At 49.3% G+C, this 17859-nt stretch overlaps 1 protein-coding gene across 2 annotated transcripts in view; it reads right to left on the bottom strand.

Annotated features, from left to right (window-relative positions):
- The window catches only part of TMCO3 (transmembrane and coiled-coil domains 3), a 97357-nt gene that overhangs the window by 47318 nt on the left and 32180 nt on the right, over positions 1-17859 (bottom strand). For both annotated transcript variants that reach the window (XM_074990837.1, XM_074990847.1), the window contains exons 4-6: positions 15108-15299; positions 4081-4209; positions 2193-2285 (exon numbers count right to left, since the gene is read on the bottom strand). In XM_074990837.1, the coding sequence (XP_074846938.1) occupies positions 2193-2285; positions 4081-4209; positions 15108-15299 (414 nt within the window). The remainder of the gene's footprint in view (positions 1-2192; positions 2286-4080; positions 4210-15107; positions 15300-17859) is intronic.

The raw sequence follows: 17859 nt of genomic DNA, 5'->3' as shown, positions 1-17859 counted from the left end.
TTTTTCATAATTGAATCTTAACCACCAGACATCTGCAGTTCCTCATTCTCCATGTTAACAAGTCAACTTTTCTTTAACTTATTTGTCCACTTTTTGTCGCAGTCTGACTGTCCCAATACAGTCTTCCCCCTCCTTACGAGGGTAATTCGTTCCCGAAAAACCCCTCTTAGGGCAAATTCTCATAACTCGAAAATGTAATTACCATTAATTTCAATGAGAAAAAATTTTATGCATTCCTGAGCCCCAAAATTTACACCCATTTGTGCTAAAATAACACCAAATCCCATTATATCCAGTGCAAGGTGGGCAGGGCAGAGCAGGGCATGGGGAGGCAGCCTGGCCTGAGCGCAGCTTAGGTTAAGTGGGGAAGGGGCGCTGCCAGGGGCTGGCCATGTGGGGAACTAGGCAGGCACAGGGGGCCCCCAGCTGGCGAGGGGTGATGCCTCTCTTGTGCAGGCCTCTCTTGTGCAGGGCTGCAAGGCAGAGAGGCCGCGCCGGCAGCAGCCAAGGCGGCAGTGGCAGGTGAGCCAGGCACTAAATGGGAGGGAGCACCACAGACTGAGTGGTGCCTGAGGAACAGCTATGCAGGGCGGATGGGAGCGGCCCCCTAGCCACCTGGGGGGTGAGCGGCGGCAACGGGGCTGGGATGGGCTGCACGCCCAGCATCCACGTCTCGCAGAGCGGCGTGATCTACTGCTGGGACTTGGACGAATCTACATCCCTGCACCAGACTGCTGCCCTCTCGCAGGGCGCTGCCGCTCCCCTGCACGGCCTCTTCATCAAGACCAACGCAGCCAACTCCATCCCCTCGGTGCTTGCCTACCAGAGCCGCCAGCCTCCAAATTGGTCCTCGTAAATGCGAAGAAATGCCCCGTAAGCTGAAGTAGGGATACTAAATGAAACTCCTCCTAAAGTCAAATTCTCGTAACTCGAATGGGTGTATCTCGGGGTATGACTGTATTAAATTAGTTTATGCTATGATATGTACCTAACCTAAGACAACAGGTTCTAACGCCATTTTCATCCAGTGCATTTATGTTGTAAATTAATCGTGTGTGGCATGATATGTTAACTATGCTTTACAGGACTCATGCCTGCATCACAACACTGCAACTGAATTCAAACATCAAAATACAGTATAGTTGGATTGCCCTGGAAGAAATGTGTACACTCATCCCTCGCTCTATGAGCACAATTGGTTCCCACCTTTGTGCTTGCAGGTGAAAACCCATAAGAGGGACACTAAATTCTCATTAAAATACATGTAAAAGTCTCTGATTGGTTTCTAGAGCTCGAGAAGGAGTGGCAGCAGGTGGTGCTGCTTTTGAACAGTAAGTGAACCTTGGGTTTGGGGGTTGTAAAAAGTTAAAGGCTGGGGGCAGTTTGGGGCCATGTGTGGGAGGGAGGGTTAAAACCTGGTGGCTGGTTGGGTCCATGGGGTGGGTGGGGGGTTCAGGCTGCTGAAGGTTGAGTGTGTAGTCTGGCCAGGTGCAGGGTCCGGCTGCAGCGGGCTGAGGCCATGGGGCCAGCACGGAAATCAGGCTGCGGTGGGACCACTGTGCAGGACTGGCCGGGGGAGATAAGACTGCTGCAGGGCTGGTCTGCAGGGCCGGTGGGGGGCGGGAGGGTGCGTCAGGCTGCTGCAGGGCCAGCAGAGCTGAAGGGGGGGAGAGTCAGGTTGCCACAGGGCTGGCCAGAAGGTTAAGGCTACCGCGGGTTGGGGGACGGGGGCGGTCAAGCTGCCGCGGATTGGGGCTGAGGGGCCGGCGGGGGTCACATTAGGGCAGGTTGGAGCCGCGGGGAGGGGATTAGCCTCGTATTAGCGGCGGGAGTTCACTCAGAGTGAACTAAGTTAAGTAAATGTGTCCCTCGTTTAATAGTAAAGTTAGTAAAGTACTCATTTAAATGAGGGATGAGTGTATCTTAATTTCAGGGAAATCATGAAGGGTTCTGTGAAAAATCAACAGAGAGATTAAAATAGGCACTAAGATAATATTTCCTTGAATTCTTAACCTCCCCCTGTATCCTCATATGTGAGGAAAGAACCAGAGATATTTCTCTTACTTTTAAAAATCATGGTCAAAACTACATTAATATATATTATAGATAGGCTTTTAAATATTGACATTTTATGAATAACTTCAAACTTCCCTGATCAAATTCTGAAATGTAGAAGTTTTATACAAAAATACCTTTCTTAGCTTTTCAGGGGAAAACTCCAGACCAACCAGAAACAGAGTGAAGAACACACCAAACTCTCCTAAAGTCTCCACTTGTACAATAGACTGCAAAATAAGAATTACAAAAATTATAGTCTGATTACTGTAATACAATCATAGCTACATTACAATGTTAGCTATGCTGTGTTATGGGACCTAGCATGGTACAAACATCTGGACTGGCAGTCCCCACATTGTGGTCTGTGCAGTGCTTTCTGGTAATCACGTGGTACCGGCTCTCTTTGTTCACGTCTATTTCTTAAGGTGACCAGACTCTTTGGTACAAAGATGCCTTACAAAAAGAAGGAACATGAATACTGCTTCTTTCTAGAGGCTGTTGCTATGAAAGGAGTCATGAAAATGGAATGAGAGCTGCCCTCAAGAACAGACGTCACTAATCCTCAAAAGGACACAAATTTCCAGAGGAAGGGTAAAAATAATGAAGTGGCTGAGAAATATTTCCAGAGGAGAAGGAAACTAACCAGTGGGGAAGAAGATGCAGGACAGGGACAAGAGGACCAGGTGGCAGAGAAGCATGTAGAGGGTGCAGAAAGAGGAAAGAAGAACAGAACGGGTGGTAGGAAGAGATTAAATGAAGAGCAAAAGTAGGTTTTTTTCCCTTCCATGAATGACTGAACATTTTGCACAAACCAGCTAAAATACTTCCTTGCAACAACCAGACTCGTTACTTAGAAAAATGATATTGGCATGTTATGTGACTGGGAACATCAGAGGTGATGGCTTGCACAATCACAAAGAGCTGGTGTGCTGCAAGGCTGCCTCTATTAATATGTGATGCATGTTGAAAATTATGGCAGATCCATGATCTATTCTAAAACATCTTTACTGCTGAACAGTCAAAATTGTAAGCATATTTCTACTGTAAGTAGACAGACTTTTTCAAAATTACATATTCACGTACTTATCTTGTTTCCAATTTTCAATCCCTCTCTGTAAGAGGGTGCACTCACCTCATGCAAGTGCCCCCTGGCCGAGTGCATGTGCCTGCACTGTTTGTGATGGCTCTTCAGTGACTCAGCCCTCTGGCCAGGACACATACTGTTTGTATAGGAAATAAAGTAAACCCCCTTCCAGCGTAGAATACCACTGGGGGCCTCTCTCAATGCTCTCTACCATCCTACAGTTTATTCCTCTCTGAATTAGAGCAATGCCCGGGGTTCCTTCCCTGGAGGCAGTGCCTTTTTAGCCACAACTCTCCAGCTAGGCCACTACAGTTCAGTTCCCCTTTTGGAAAGCCGGAAAGCTCAGGCCTCTCCCTCCTTTGTTTAATGAGAGCTGGGAGGTAGCTGGGAGCTGCCCACTTCTCCAGGTCACAGGCCAGAATCCCTGTAGATAACAGCTGTTTGCAAGGTCCATTTAAAAAGCTGTGTTGCTGTTATAACTCCCTGGGCCACTTCCCCATGGTGCCTGCGCACATTCTTCACTCTTCCCTCAGGGCTTTGTCCCAGTGAAGTCCCAGCAGCCAGACTAGTTCACCACATGCTTTCCTCCAGCTCCATCAGGGCCCTGAATTGAATCTGGCCCTGAAGCAGGGAATCAGCTTCTCATTGTAATTAGTCTCGAGAAAACTCCCTTTCTTAGAGTTAAAAAAAAAAAAAAAGTAATTTCTGTCCTCACAAAGAGAAAAGCTTGAAGACATGAATGACTGCTACAAGACCTGGAATCAGAGGCAAATAAAAAGAACACAAGACGCAATCTCTTTAAAATTCTGATCTTCTGGGACCTGTCTCGTGATTTTTGAACACTCAAAGTTGGTAATAATGTATATAATTAAAAATTGTAAAAGCAACCCTAAAAATGAAAGCAGGTGTAAAAACAAACTAAAGTCTAATTCGCTTACCTTAATACTGTTTAATCCTGATGGTCCCAACAGTACACCACAAATGATGTAGCCAAACATCGTCGGCAATCCTATCATTGTACACAGCCAGCCACATGGCAAAGATAACATTCCTATGGTCACAATATCCTAGTGTATAAAATTAATTAATATAAAGGTCAGGAGAAAATTATAGCAAACTTAAGGACTATTACCAGCCATTAACATTTAGGAATAATGTAACAAATTTAAATAATGTTTTGCATCTGCAACATTCAAGGCATGTTGCAGAAATGAATGAAAGATCAAGCTGAGTGCAAAGCTGATTTTTTGATAAGAGAAAAACAGGTGGAACAAAAGAACATAAGAACGGCCATTATTGGGACAGACCAAAGGTCCTTCTAGTCCAGTATCCTTTCTGCCAACAGTGGCCAGTGCCAGGTGCCCCACAGAGGGTAGACCAAAGACAATAATCAAGCAACTTGTCTCCTGCCATCCATCTCCAGCCTTTGACAAACAGGTCAGGGACACCATTCCTACTCCCTGACTAATAGCCTTTTATGGACCTAACCTCCATGAATTTATTTCGCTCTTGTCTGAACTCTGTTATAGTCCTAGCCTTCACAGTTTCCTCCGGCACGGAGTCCCACAGGTTGACTGAGTGCTGTGTGAAAAAAATTTCCTTTATTAGTTTTAAACCTGCTACCATTAATTTCATTTGGCGTCCTCTAGTTCTTATATTATGGGACCAAGTAAATAACTTTTCTTTATTCACCCTCTCCACACCGCTCATAGTTTTATATACCTCTCTCATATCCCCCCTCAGTCTCCTCTTTTCTAAACTGAAAAGTCCCAGTCTCTTTAGCCTCTCCTCATATGGGACCTGTTCCAAACCCCTAATCATTTTAGTTGCCATTTTCTGAGCCTTTTCTAATGCCAAAATATCTTTTCTGAGGTGAGGAGACCACATCTGTGCGCAGTATTTAAGACGTACCATAGTTTTATATAGGGGAAGTATGATACACTTTGTCTTATTTTCTATCCCTTTTAACAACTCCTAACATCCTATTTGCTTTTTTGACTGCAGCTGCACACTGTCTGGATGTTTTCAGAGAATTATCTATGATAACCCCAAGATCTCTTTCCTGATTAGCTGTAGCTAAATTAGCCCCCATCATATTGTATGTATACTTGAGGTTATTTTTTCCAACGTGCATTACTTTACACTTATCCACATTAAATTTCATTTGCCACTTTGTTGCCCAGTTTGGTGAGATCTTTCTGAAGTTCTTCACAGCCTGCTTTCGTCTTGACAATTTTGAACAGTTTAGTATCGTCCGCAAACTTTACCACCTCACGTCTCACCCTCATTTTAGTTGCCCTTTTTTAAATCTTTTCTAATACCAATATATCTTTTTTGAGATGAGGTGACCACAACTGTACACAGTAATGAAGATGGGGGCATACCACAGTTTTATATAAGGGCAATAAAATATTCTCCATCTTATTCTCTATCCCATTTTTAATGATTCCTAACATGCTGTGTGCTTTTTTGACTGCCACTGAAGATTGAGTGGATGTTTTCAGAGAACTATCCATGACAATTCCAAGATCTCTTTCCTATGATGGATCTACACTACAGAGTTTTGTCAACAGAATGGGCCTTCTGTCAACATAACTCAGGAGGCGTGTACACACTTATAGCATTCTGTTGACCAAGCCTCGACAGAACTATGCATTTTCCTTGACAGTATTATCCCTCAAAAATTTGAGGCATAACAATCTCTGGACATAGTACTGTCGACAAAAAGTGCAGCGTAGACACTTCTGTCGACAGAGAGGGCTTCCAGTTGCCTGGCAGCCCGCTTTGCAGCACTGCCATTCTGCTTTCTGGGACCAGGAGGCAGTGCAGTCTGGCAGCTCTCTGTCAACAGAGCAAATTGTGGGTAGATGCAATCTGTCGACAGCTGTTCTGTCGAAATTTCCCCGTTGACAGTAACTTCTGTCGACAGATGCTTCTAGTGTAGACATAGCCCTAATGAGTTGTAGCTAAATTAGCCCCCATCATACTGTATGTACAGTTAGGGTTATTTTTTCCAGTGTACATTACTTTACATTTATCCACATTAAATTTCATTTGCCATTTTGTTGCTCAATCACTCAGTTTTATGAGATCCTTTTGAAGTTCTCCACAGTCTGCTTTGGTCTTAACTATCTTGAGCAGTTTACTGTCATCTGCAAACTTTGCCACCTCACAGGTTACCCCTTTCTCCAGATCATTTATGAATAAATTGAATAGGATTGGTCCTAGGACTGACCCTTGGAGAATGCCACTAGTTACCCGCCTCCATTCAGAAAATTTACTATTTACTCCTACCCTCTGTTTCCTGCCTTTAAGTAGTTCTCAATCCATGAAAGGATCGTCACTCTTACCCCATGACAACTTAATTTAGGCAAGAGCCTTTGGTGAGGGACCTTGGTGGGTTTTTACTAGTTTTTTTTTTTTTTAATTGGGGGTATACATTTAAATTAGGCCTCTATTATGGTGTCTTTTCAAAGTATCCATGAAGCTTACAGGGATTTTACTTTACCCACTATACCTTTAATTTCCATTTAATTAACCTTCTCATTTTTGCATAGTTCCCCCTTCTGAAATTAAATGCCACAGTATTGGACTGCTGAGATGTTCTTCCTACCACAGGAATTGGAAATGTTATGATATTATGGTCACTATTTCCAAGTGGTCCGGTTACAGTTACATCTTGGACCAGATCCTGCACACCACTCACAACTAAATCAAGAATTGCCTCTCCCCTTGTGGGGTTCCTCTATGAGCTGCTCCAAGAAGCAATCATTTAAAGTTCCAAGAAATTTTATCTCCGCATCTCATCGTGAGGTGACATGTGCCCAGTCAACATGGGGATAATTGAAATCACCTGCTATTACTGAGTTTTTTATTTTGATTGCCTCCCTAATCTCCCTTAGCAAAGAGGATGTCATAGTCACTATCACTGTCCTGGTCAGGGGGTCGGCAGCATATCCCTACTGCTATATTCTTATTAGAACATGGAATTTCTATACATAGAGCTTCTATGGAATTTTTTGATCATTTAAGATTTTTATTTCATTTGATTCTACATTTTCTTTCACACATAGTGCCATTTCCCCACCTGCATGACCTGTTCTATCCCTCCGATATATTTTATATCCCGGTATGATTGTCCTGATTACACTAGGATTCCGTTATCCCTATTGTATCAATATCTTCCTCTAATACAAGGCACTCTAGTTCACCCATTTGTGTATAGGTACTTTAAAAGCTTGTCACTGTTTATTTGTCTGCCCTTTCCTGATTCTTTTTCATGACATTCTTTCACTTCTGATCAAGCCTATACTTTATCCTCTTCCACCCTCTCCTCCTGACTAAAACTTAGACAATTTCTGTCAATACACTCTCCTCTAAGAGAAGTCTCTGTCTGATCCACGTGCTCCTCTGCATCAATCAGCTTTCCCCAATTACTTAGTTTAAAAATTGCTCTATGACCTTTAAAATGGTAAGTGCCAGCAGTCTGGTTCCATTTTGGTTTAGGTGGAGTCTATCCTTCCTTTATAGACTCCCCCTATCTGAAAAGTTTCCCCAGTTCCTAATAAATCTAACCCCCTCCTCCCTACACCATCGTCTCATCAAGGCACTGAGATGCTGAATTTCTGCCTGCCTGCCTGGCCCTGCACATGGAACTGGAGGCATTTCTGAGAATGCCACTACAGAGGTCCCAGATTTCAGTCTCTTTCCTCGTAACCTAAATGTAGCCTCCAGGACTTCTCTCCTACCTTCCCTATATCATTCGTACCTACATGTACCCTGACCACCAGCTCCTTCCCAACACTATAAGTAAGTCTATCTAGATGCCTCGAGAGATCTCCGCGACCTTCGCACCAGGCAGGCAAGTCACCATACAGTTTTCCCGGTCATCGCACACACAGCTATCTACATTTCTAATAATCAAATCACCCATTTCAAACACCTGGCTTTTCCTGCTGAGAGTAGTTCCCTCCCCCGGGGAGGCATCCTCAGTGCGAGAGGATACCACATCATCATCTAGAAGGAGGGTCCCAACTATGGGACGGTTTCCCTCTGCTCTCCTTCCCTGAGCCTTTCATCCTCCTTAACAGCACAGGAGATATCTGACTGGAGATGGGACAATTCTAGTGTCCCGGAATGCCTTATCAACATACGTTTCTGCCTCCCTCAGCTCCTGCACTTCAGCCACTCTGGTCTCCAAAGCCCACACTTGGTTTCTGAGCACCAGGAGCTCCTTGCACTAAATGCCCACATACGCCACCTAATCATGGGGCACGTAAAGAAAGGTTACTCACCGTAGTAACAGTGGTTCTTCGAGATGTGTCCCCGTGGGTGCTCCACATTAGGTGCCGGGCTCGCCCGGCGCCGCAGATTGGATCTTCCAAGCAGTTTCTGCCGGACCACGCATGCGCCGGTGCGTGCCGCTCCCTTGCACACTCCTGGCCACGTGCGCGATCCGGTCCCCGCCAGTTCCTTGACCAACCGCCTCGGATGCTCCTGCAAAACACTAAACAGAGATCCGAAGCGGGGAGGATGGGCGGGTAGTGGAGCACCCACGGGGACACATCTCGAAGAACCACCATTACTACGGTGAGTAACCTCTCTTTCTTCGAGTGTCCCCGTGGGTGCTCCACATTAGGTGACTACCCAGCAGTAACCCAAGATAGGAGGTGGGTAATCGGATTATGTGCAGCTTGTCCCCGAGAGGACCGCTGTCGAGAGACGGGTATCCTCTTGGAATACCCTGTGAAGGGCGTAATGTTTGGCGAAGGTGTCATAGGATGACCAGGTCGCCGCTCTGCAAATGTCTTTTAGCACAACACCCGTGAAAAAGGCTGTTGATGCCACCACCACCCAAGTGGAATGAGCCCTGGGCGTGGCCAGTAAAGGAGTCTTTTTGAGTTCGTAGCACATTTTTATGCAGGATACGATGTGCTTCGAGATTCTCTGCGAAGAGAGACCTTCTCCTTTCGATTTGGGAGCGAGAGAGACTAGGAGTCTATCCATTTTCTGTAAGGACTTGGTCCTGTCTATATAGAAGGCTAGTGCCCTCCTCACGTCCAGGAGGTGTAGGCGCGCCTCTTTGTTAGAGTTATGAGGCTTTGGATAAAACGAGGGTAAAACACTAGGTTCGTTAATATGAAACTCAGAAGAAACTTTAGGAACAAAGGCTGGATGCAGTCGTATGGTTACCGCCTCCTTGGAAAAAACAGTGCAGGGTGGCATTGCCATAACTGCCGCAAGCTCGCTCACCCTGCGAGCTGACATGATTGCGAGAAGAAAGGTCGTCTTTATCGCAAGGAGGCGGAGGGAAACCGTGGCCAAAGGCTCGAACGGTGGCCCCGTTAGCGCATTAAGCACCAGGTCCAAGTTCCACAAAGGTGGAAGCGGATTCCGAGGGGGGTATAGATTTACCAACCCTTTGAGGAACCTGGTAACCATGGGATGGGCGAACCCCGTGTGCCCTTCCTCTTCGTGTCTGAACGCCGAAATGGCAGCAAGGTGGACCTTTAACGAGGGTAGTGAGAATCCTCCTCTCTTGAGGTCCAGTAAATACTCTAATATTACAGGTATAGGCACCGAAAGGGGGGCTAGCTGTTTGGTAGAACACCATGCTGTGAAGCGAGTCCATTTCTGCTTATAGGTCTTCCTGGTGGAAGTCCTCCTGCTACTTTCTAGGACTTCGTGCACTTCCTCCGTACATGTGCTCTCTAGGGAGCTGAGCCATGGATTAACCACGCTTGTAGTCGCAGACCTTGGGGGTGCAGATGCACTATGGACCCCTGGGCTTGCATGAGCAGATCCGGCGCCACCGGAAGGGGCATTGGTGGACGGTCCGACATGTGCAGGAGTAGGGGGAACCATTGCTGTCGATCCCACGTTGGGACTATCAGGATCATTCGGGCTCCTTCCCTCCTAGCTTTCTGCAAGACTTTGTGGATCAGCACTGTGGGAGGAAAAGCGTAAAGCAGGTGGCCCCTCCACGAGATCGCGAATGCGTCCCCCAGGGACCCCCGTCCCAGTCCTGCCCTGGAGCAGAATCGTGGGCACTTCTTGTTGTGCTGAGTGGCAAACAGGTCTATCTGGGGAAAACCCCATGCGTGAAAAATCGGTCGTAGCAGATCGGGACGGATCTGCCACTCGTGCGTGAGTGCGAAACGCCTGCTCAGCTGGTCTGCCTTCACATTGTGAGTGCCTGGTAAGTACGAGGCTTTCAAGGTTATATTGTTGGCGATGCACCAGTTCCACAACCGGACTGCTTCCGCACATAAGGCACGGGACCGAGCTCCTCCTTGCCGATTTATATAAAACATGGTGGAGGTATTGTCTGTACTGATCCCAACTACTTTGCCTTGTATATGGTCTCGAAAGTGTCTGCAGGCGTTGAACATTGCTCTGAGCTCCAGTATATTTATGTGCAGTGACTGCTCCGTGGAGGACCACAGCCCTCGCGTCACCTCTTTGCCCATGCGTGCTCCCCACCCTATGAGGGAGGCATCTGTAGTAAGAAAAAACGATATTTGTGGTTGGTGGAAGGGTACCCCTGATAGCAAGTTCTTGGGGTTTACCCACCATTGCAGGGATTTGCGCACCTCTGTTGTGGGCGACGCCACCCTGTGAACGGTGTGTGCTGCCGGTTTGTATATGCTCGCCAGCCAGTGCTGCATGCTGCGCATGTGTAACCTGGCGTTCTGTACTACGAACGTCGCTGCTGCCATGTGGCCCAGCAGCTGTAAGCACGTCAGAACTGGCACCGTAGGGCTGAAGGTGATGACTTGCACGAGGGAGCCAATGGCCCGAAAGCGTGTCTCTGGTAGATACACTCCTCGCTGTAATAGAATTTATGCGTGCCCCTATGAACTCTATGTCCTGTGTGGTGTCTATCTTTGATTTTGCCAGATTGATAACCAGGCCGAGCGAAGAGAACGTGCCTGCTGTGACGCATATCATGCGTAGTACCTCCTCCTTCGAGGCCCCTTTGAGTAGGCAGTCATCCAGATACGGGAATATAAATACCCCGTCTGTGCAGGTAGGCTGACACCACTGCCAAGGTCTTGGTGAAGACTCTGGGGACCGAGGAGAGGCCAAACGGTAGGACCTTGCATTGAAAATGTTCTTTGCCTACCATGAACCGGAGGAATCGTTAGTGACCCAGATGGATAGTTATGTGAAAATACGCGTCTTGTAAATCGAGGGCTGCGAACCAATCTCCATCGTCTAGTGCCGTAAGGATGGAGGCGATTGTGATCATCCGAAAGCGTTGCTTGTGCAGGTACTGGTTGAGGCCTCGAAGATCTAAGATGGGCCTCCAGCCTCCTGTCTTTTTCTCCGTGAGGAAGTACCTCGAGTAGAACCCTTTCCCTTGCAGTTGCTCTGGCACTCTTTCCACTGCCCCTATGAGCATGAGATGGTCTACCTCCTGCTTGAGCCTCGCTACGTGGGAGGCCTCCTGGAGGTGGGGCCTGGGTGGAGGTCGTGGCGCTGGGAGCAACTGGAAGGGGATGGCGTACCCTGTGGCTATGATCTCCAGCACCCATTTGTCTGTGGTGATCCTTTGCCACTGGTCGTAGAATGGTCGGAGGCGATGGTGGAATAACCGCTTCGGATGACCTTGTGCGATGGTAGTGATGGTGCAGCCCTGGATCTGTGTGTCAAACTTGTGGCCTTTGGCCCTGCCCCGAGGACGCACGGCTCTGTTAGGAACATCGCCTGGGAGTTCTGTACTGCTCGTGCTGTTGATGTCGCCCTTGCTCGTAACCCCTGTGGTACTGGGGATGCTGTTGCTGGTTCTGGTACCGTCTTTGTTGAGGGTAGTACTTTTTCTTTCTGTATGGAGGGGTGTAAATCCCCAGGGTCCTAAGTGTGGCTCTTGAATCTTTACTGGAATGAAGGACCAAGTCAGTTGATTCAGCAAACAGCTTCTGCAAGTTGAAGGGAAGATCGACGATCTTTGCCTGCAGATCCCTCGGTATACCCGAAGTCTGGAGCCAGGACTCCCTTCGCATCACCACTGCCATAGCTGTGGAGCGTGCTGCCAAGTCCTCAAGGCCGCGTAGACTTCTTGCACGATGGCCTTGAGCACCGGTTTCTTGTCCTCTGGAAGCGAGTCCATGAGGGAGGTTAACCTAGTGTAGTTGTCGAAATTGTGGTTCGCTAGATGCGCTGTGTAATTTGCCATTCGCAACAGTAGTGTGGAGGAGGAGTAGACCTTTCTGCCGAACAGCTCTAGCTTCTTGGCATCTTTGTCTTTTCCCCCTGTCTTGAATGGAGATGTCTTTGATCTTTGTTGTGACGACTCTACCTCCAAGGAATTTGGTAGTGGGTGGCTGAACAGGAACTCCATGCCCTTCGCCGGCACGAAGTATTTCTTGTCCGCTCTCTTGTGGACAGGCGGAATAGTTGCAGGGGTCTGCCATATCATAGTGGCGGACTCCAAGATTGCTTCGTCAAGCGGTATTGCTATTTTGGAGGAGGCCGGAGGTCTCAGATTTTTGAGGAGCTTATGGTGTTTCTCTTGCACCTCTGCTGTCTGGATGCCTTGCGCGAAGGCCACCCTTTTAAACAGCTCTTGAAACTGTTTGAGATCGTCCGGAGGATGGACGTCCCCCGGGGCCGTAGCCTCGTCCGGGGAGGAGAGCGAGGAACCACTAGGATACGCCTCTCTGGACCCTTCCGGTTCCTGTTGGTGATGGTACATCTGCTCGCTGGAAGCTTGCAAGGGAAAATCTCGGGGTTCCATAACCAGTTCCCCCTGAGATACTTGAGTCTCTGTCCCCGTTCGCGATTGCCCTCGGGGATACGGGACCGTCTGTGGGGATCTTTCCCTGGTAGACTGCCGGTGGTGTCTATGCCCCGCGTGATAGGGATGACCATGGCAGCATGGGCACTGTTCTTGGGAAGGTGACCTGGACCACTCCCTTGGTGCATATCCCCTGCGTCTGTGGGAGCGAGATCGTCGAGAGACAATGGACACTGGAGAGAGCGATTTGTGATAGTACTCCAGCGGCTCAAACCCCAAGAACGGTGAGGGTGGTCCCAGCCAGGGCGAGGCTGGTTGTAAAAATGGAGACGGGGGCTCCAGGTAGGCTAGGGGGGACCCCTGCCTTCTAGTTGGAGTCTGCAGCATGAGCGGAGGGCTGAGAGAAAGCAACTCTGCAGCCCTGTCTGGAGAGGGGCTGCGGTGCCTTGTTTTCTGTGCAGCCTTCCCCCTCCCTTGAGGGGGCGGCTCCGCCCCCTGACGTGTAGGGGATCTTGGCCCCGTCCTCACCGCGCTCGGCACGCTCATGGGCGGTGCCGCACGGGCGGTGTCCTCCGGTGCCTGCAGGCTGCGTGCCTGCGCACTCTGCACCGCCAGTTCCCCAGGGGTCGGTGCCGCTGTCTGTGGCGCCGCTGGTACCGGCGCTTGTTTAGCCGCCGCCCTGCCTGTGGTGCGGGGCGGCTGTTTGATCATCGGAGGCTGAGCCGCCTCCACATGGCTCTCCGTGCCGCCGCCGATCAGCTGTTGCTGCGGCTGGGGGCTGTGCGCTTCTCCCGTCTCGCTCGCTGTTGCTGCCGGCAGGGATCGGGCTGGGGAGGCTTTCCTCCGTTTTTGCGCTGATGGGGTGAGGGAGGCGGCTTTCCTTTTATGGGCCCCGGAGGGTCCCTCCTGCTGCGGCCGCTCCGGCACGTCTGGCTGGAGGGCCTTGTCGAATAGCAGCATTTTAAGCCGCATCTCCCTGTCCTTCCTTGCTCTGGCTGTTAATTTTGCACAGAAGGAGCATTTCTGCGTGACATGGGACTCCCCAAGGCACCTTATGCAGTGACTGTGCCCATCAGACGCTGGCATTGCCTCTCGGCAAGACTCACATTTCTTGAATCCTGAAGAGGACATTGTTGGTGAGTCTTTCAGTTGTTAATGGGGTACTCAGCACCTTCTCTGTGCTGTTTTCCCCCTCTCCGATAGCCTGCCGTGGCAGGAGGGCTAATGGCCCTAGGCTCCTGGCCTCCGGTGCTCCACTTGTTACTAGGACTGGACTGAAATCTGTCCCGCTTGTTGTTTCTTGTTTTTTTTTTTTGAAAACAACAACTGGCTAACTTAACAATAGACTAAGAACTTGAAAACTTTACAGAAAACACCTAAAACCATTGAATACGCTAACTTGGCCATATCCTAGTCGGATTCCGTCTGCGGCCGACGGCGGTTAAGAGGAACTGGCGGGGACCGGACCGCGCACGTGGCCAGGAGTGTGCAAGGGAGCGGCACGCACCGACGCATGCGCGGTCCGGCAGAAACTGCTTGGAAGATCCGATCTGTGGCGCTGGGCGAGCCCGACACCTAATGTGGTGCACCCACGGGGACACTCGAAGAAGAATCATACATTCTGCACTGGATGCAATGAACTGGATGCAACGAACAGGATAGCCCCCACTCTGCTGCTGAAATTCTGCCTGCATTTTCTATAGATAATTCGATTATATGTGGGGTTATTTAAATGTGGAAATTTGGGACATAGTTTTTAGTTGTAGAAAATGTCAACTCCGCTCTCAACTTCCCTTTCAAAACTCCCTCCTGCTTGCAATCATCTGCTCACAAGCTGCTCTGGTGGCTTACTAGCAGGCTTTGTAAGCTCTGGCCTTCCTGATTGGTAGCCCCACTCCCAGCTATGACTTGACCTCTGAACAGAGGGTTCTAGATTTCAAATCATAACTGCCAGCCTCAGCCCACAATCTTTCAAACAAGCAAACAGCTCAGCACGTGGATCTCCAAACACAGAAACAGACAAACAAGCCCAGTATACAGTCACAAGTAACTCCCAAACACAAACACACACATACTCCAGAGAGGGAGTTTCCCCAAGGTCCTGTGAATTGCTCCTCCTTCACCTGGAGAGTGCCCCTCTCAAAACTTTCTCCTCTTTGCAATCACCACTTTTCCATTTGCTAAATCACAACAGACAATACTCTAAATGAATGTGTAACAATTTACCTTTATGAAATGGTGATCAGCACGAGGGATGGTTGAATCCCTGGGCTTGGTAAGTATATACTGATTATTTTGGGAATCAATAAGCATGCTAAGACCCAAGTCATCTTCCACTTCTCTTTTTGAAATATTTCTCTTGGAATCTGCTTCATCTTCTTCCACTCTTAAAACAGCTTCAAAGTTAACACCTCTCACCTGCCGGAAAGAAAGCATTTCTCAGTAGAAAAGCAGATACTCAAATTTCAGACTGAAATACTTTTACAGCATCTGCTTTTATATAATAAATATATTAACATGTTCAACTACAGTAAACCACCAATATGCACAATTTCAACTTGCACATAACTTGCAGTAGCAGGAAGGGCAGCATGAAAGCAGTATGCAGACAAACCCCGGCCTCCATCCACACAGCCTGACTCCATAACGATGTACACCCATCCCTTGCTTTACGAGCACAATTGGTTCCCAACTTTCTGCTGGTAGGCAGAAACTCGTAAGAGGGGCACTAAATTCCTATTAAATTACATGTCAAAGGCTCTGATTAGTTCCTAGGGCTCCCAACTCGGGGAAGGGGTGGCAGCAATTGGTGCTGTTTTTGAAAGGTGAGTGAATCTTGGGTTGGGGAGGGTCAAAGGCTGGGGGTAGTTTGGGGCTGTGAGCCAGAGGGAGGGTTAAAATCTGGTGGTGGGTGGGGTTCAGGCTGCCACAGTTTGGGGTTGGGAGGGGGGTCAGGCTGCGGTGGTCAAGCAATGGGGGGTCTGGCCGTCTGGCTGCGGGCCGGTAAGGGGGTCTGGCTGCCGCGGTTTGGGGCCGCAGGGCCAGCAGGGGTTTGGGCCACGGGGGTTAGAGGCGGAGCAGGCATCTGGCTGCAGGGGGTACAGCTAGCTGCTGGGCAGTGGGGTGGGGTACAGGCAGGGGGAGTCTGGCTGTGGGGCAACAGGGGGGTACAAGCAGTTGCGGAGTGGTCTGGCCACAGGGCCCGGGGGAGGTCTGGAGCAGTCTGGCCTTGGAGTGGGGGGTCTGGCGGCAGGGAGGGGTCTGGCCACAGAGGTTACAGGCGACAGTCTGTCCACAGGGCCACAGGGGCTACAGACGGCCGCAGAGCAGTATGGGCAGCCGCAGGGGCTACAGGCTCCTGCAGAGAGGACTGGCCATGGGGGTTACAGGTGGCAGGTGGGGTCTGGCTGTGGAGCTGTACAGGCGGCCGCGGGGGTTATGGCTGAGGGGGGAGTCTGGCTGCGGGGGATACAGGCAGCGCGGAGCAGTCTGGCCATGGCGGGGGGCTGGCTGCAGGAGGGTCTGGCCACAGGGCTGAGGTGGTTACAGGCAGCAGCAGGAGCTGGCTGCGGAGCCAGCAGGGGTGTCAGGCTGCGGGGTGCACAGGCGGCGCAGGGTTTCAGGCTGTGGGGCCAGTAAGGGGGTCTGGCTGCCGCAGTTTAGGGCGGCGGAGGGGGGTGTCAGGCGGCAGGGGGGACTAGATGCAGGGCCAGCAGGGGCGGCAGGCTGCCGTGGTTTGGGGCTGCGGGGCCACGGGGAGTGCAGGCAGCAGGGGGGTGTCAGGCTGTGGGGCTAGCGGGGGGTCAGGCTGCAATGGGTTGGGGCTGCGGGGCTGGCGGACGGGATCAGACGAGTGGGTTGGAGCGTGGGGAGTGGGGTAAGGCTCGTAAGAGCGGGGGAAGTTCATTCGTAGAGTGAACTAGGTTAGGTAAGTGTGTCTCTCGTTTAAGCAAGTGCTCCTAAATGAAGTACTCGTTTAACGAGGGGCAAGTGTACTACTACTAGCAGGAGTAACAGAACACAGTGCTGTTGCCAACTGCTCCCTGGTTACTTGTGCTCCTGCTAACCATGACCTCCATCTACAAAGGATGGGTCAGCCCAGAGCAGTGAAAAATATAACAAATGGTTGCTTCCCAACAGGAGGTCTCCGCAAAAGGGGCCTATAGAGGCCCAGACTCTCTCCGAGGTTATGTCTAGACTGCAGGCTTCTGTCAACAGAAGCTCTGACAGAGCATGTGTCCAGACTGCAGATCTCTCGGATGAGATCTGCTGGTTGGGACCGTTCTTTCGACATCTCAGTATTCCTCCTTCCACGAGGAAGAAGGGATGTCTCAACAGAGGGGTTTTTTCTGACATTTGGCTCTGTGTGTTCGGACAGAACTGTCAGCAAAAGATATGCAATTTGAACAATGCATTTGTGTATCTTTTGCTAACAGTTCTCAGCAATCTAGACACAGCCCTAAAGGGCAACTTCTTATTCCCCATAACGTCACTCATGAACTGGACAGTGAAATTGCCAGGAACTGCAAACCAACAAAAGCCTTTCCAACAAAAACTAGACTCTTCCAAAAGTAAAAGCCAAAGCCAAAAAGCAGCATCTTAATTCCAAGCAGGCCCAATAATTCTAGGAGGACCATTTGGCCTAGACTTCAAGAGACAAAGTGGCCTCAAATTTTGACATTTTTCTACCAAGCCATTTCGATTTCTTATGCACCCGGCAGTTATAACACTGACAACAAAAGAAGCTATAAATACCTGCACAATTTTATTTTAATCACTGTGGAGCCTCAGGCCTTTGCAATTTTTTGTCACTTCTGAGTTTTCATCTGTTCGACTGGAGAATGGAGTAGCTTCTGTGATTATTGATTCATTATGAATACTTACAGTCTTTGCATAGTTTACAGGTTTTGAAATTTGCAATTAATCCTGTTACCAAAACATGATTTTCCTTGGTCTGAGGGTGACTTTAATCTTAACT

The sequence above is a fragment of the Carettochelys insculpta genome, chromosome 1 (assembly GCF_033958435.1).
Source record: "Carettochelys insculpta isolate YL-2023 chromosome 1, ASM3395843v1, whole genome shotgun sequence".
NCBI classification, from domain to species: Eukaryota; Metazoa; Chordata; order Testudines; family Carettochelyidae; genus Carettochelys; species Carettochelys insculpta.
This window is presented reverse-complemented; position numbering and strand designations above follow the sequence as displayed.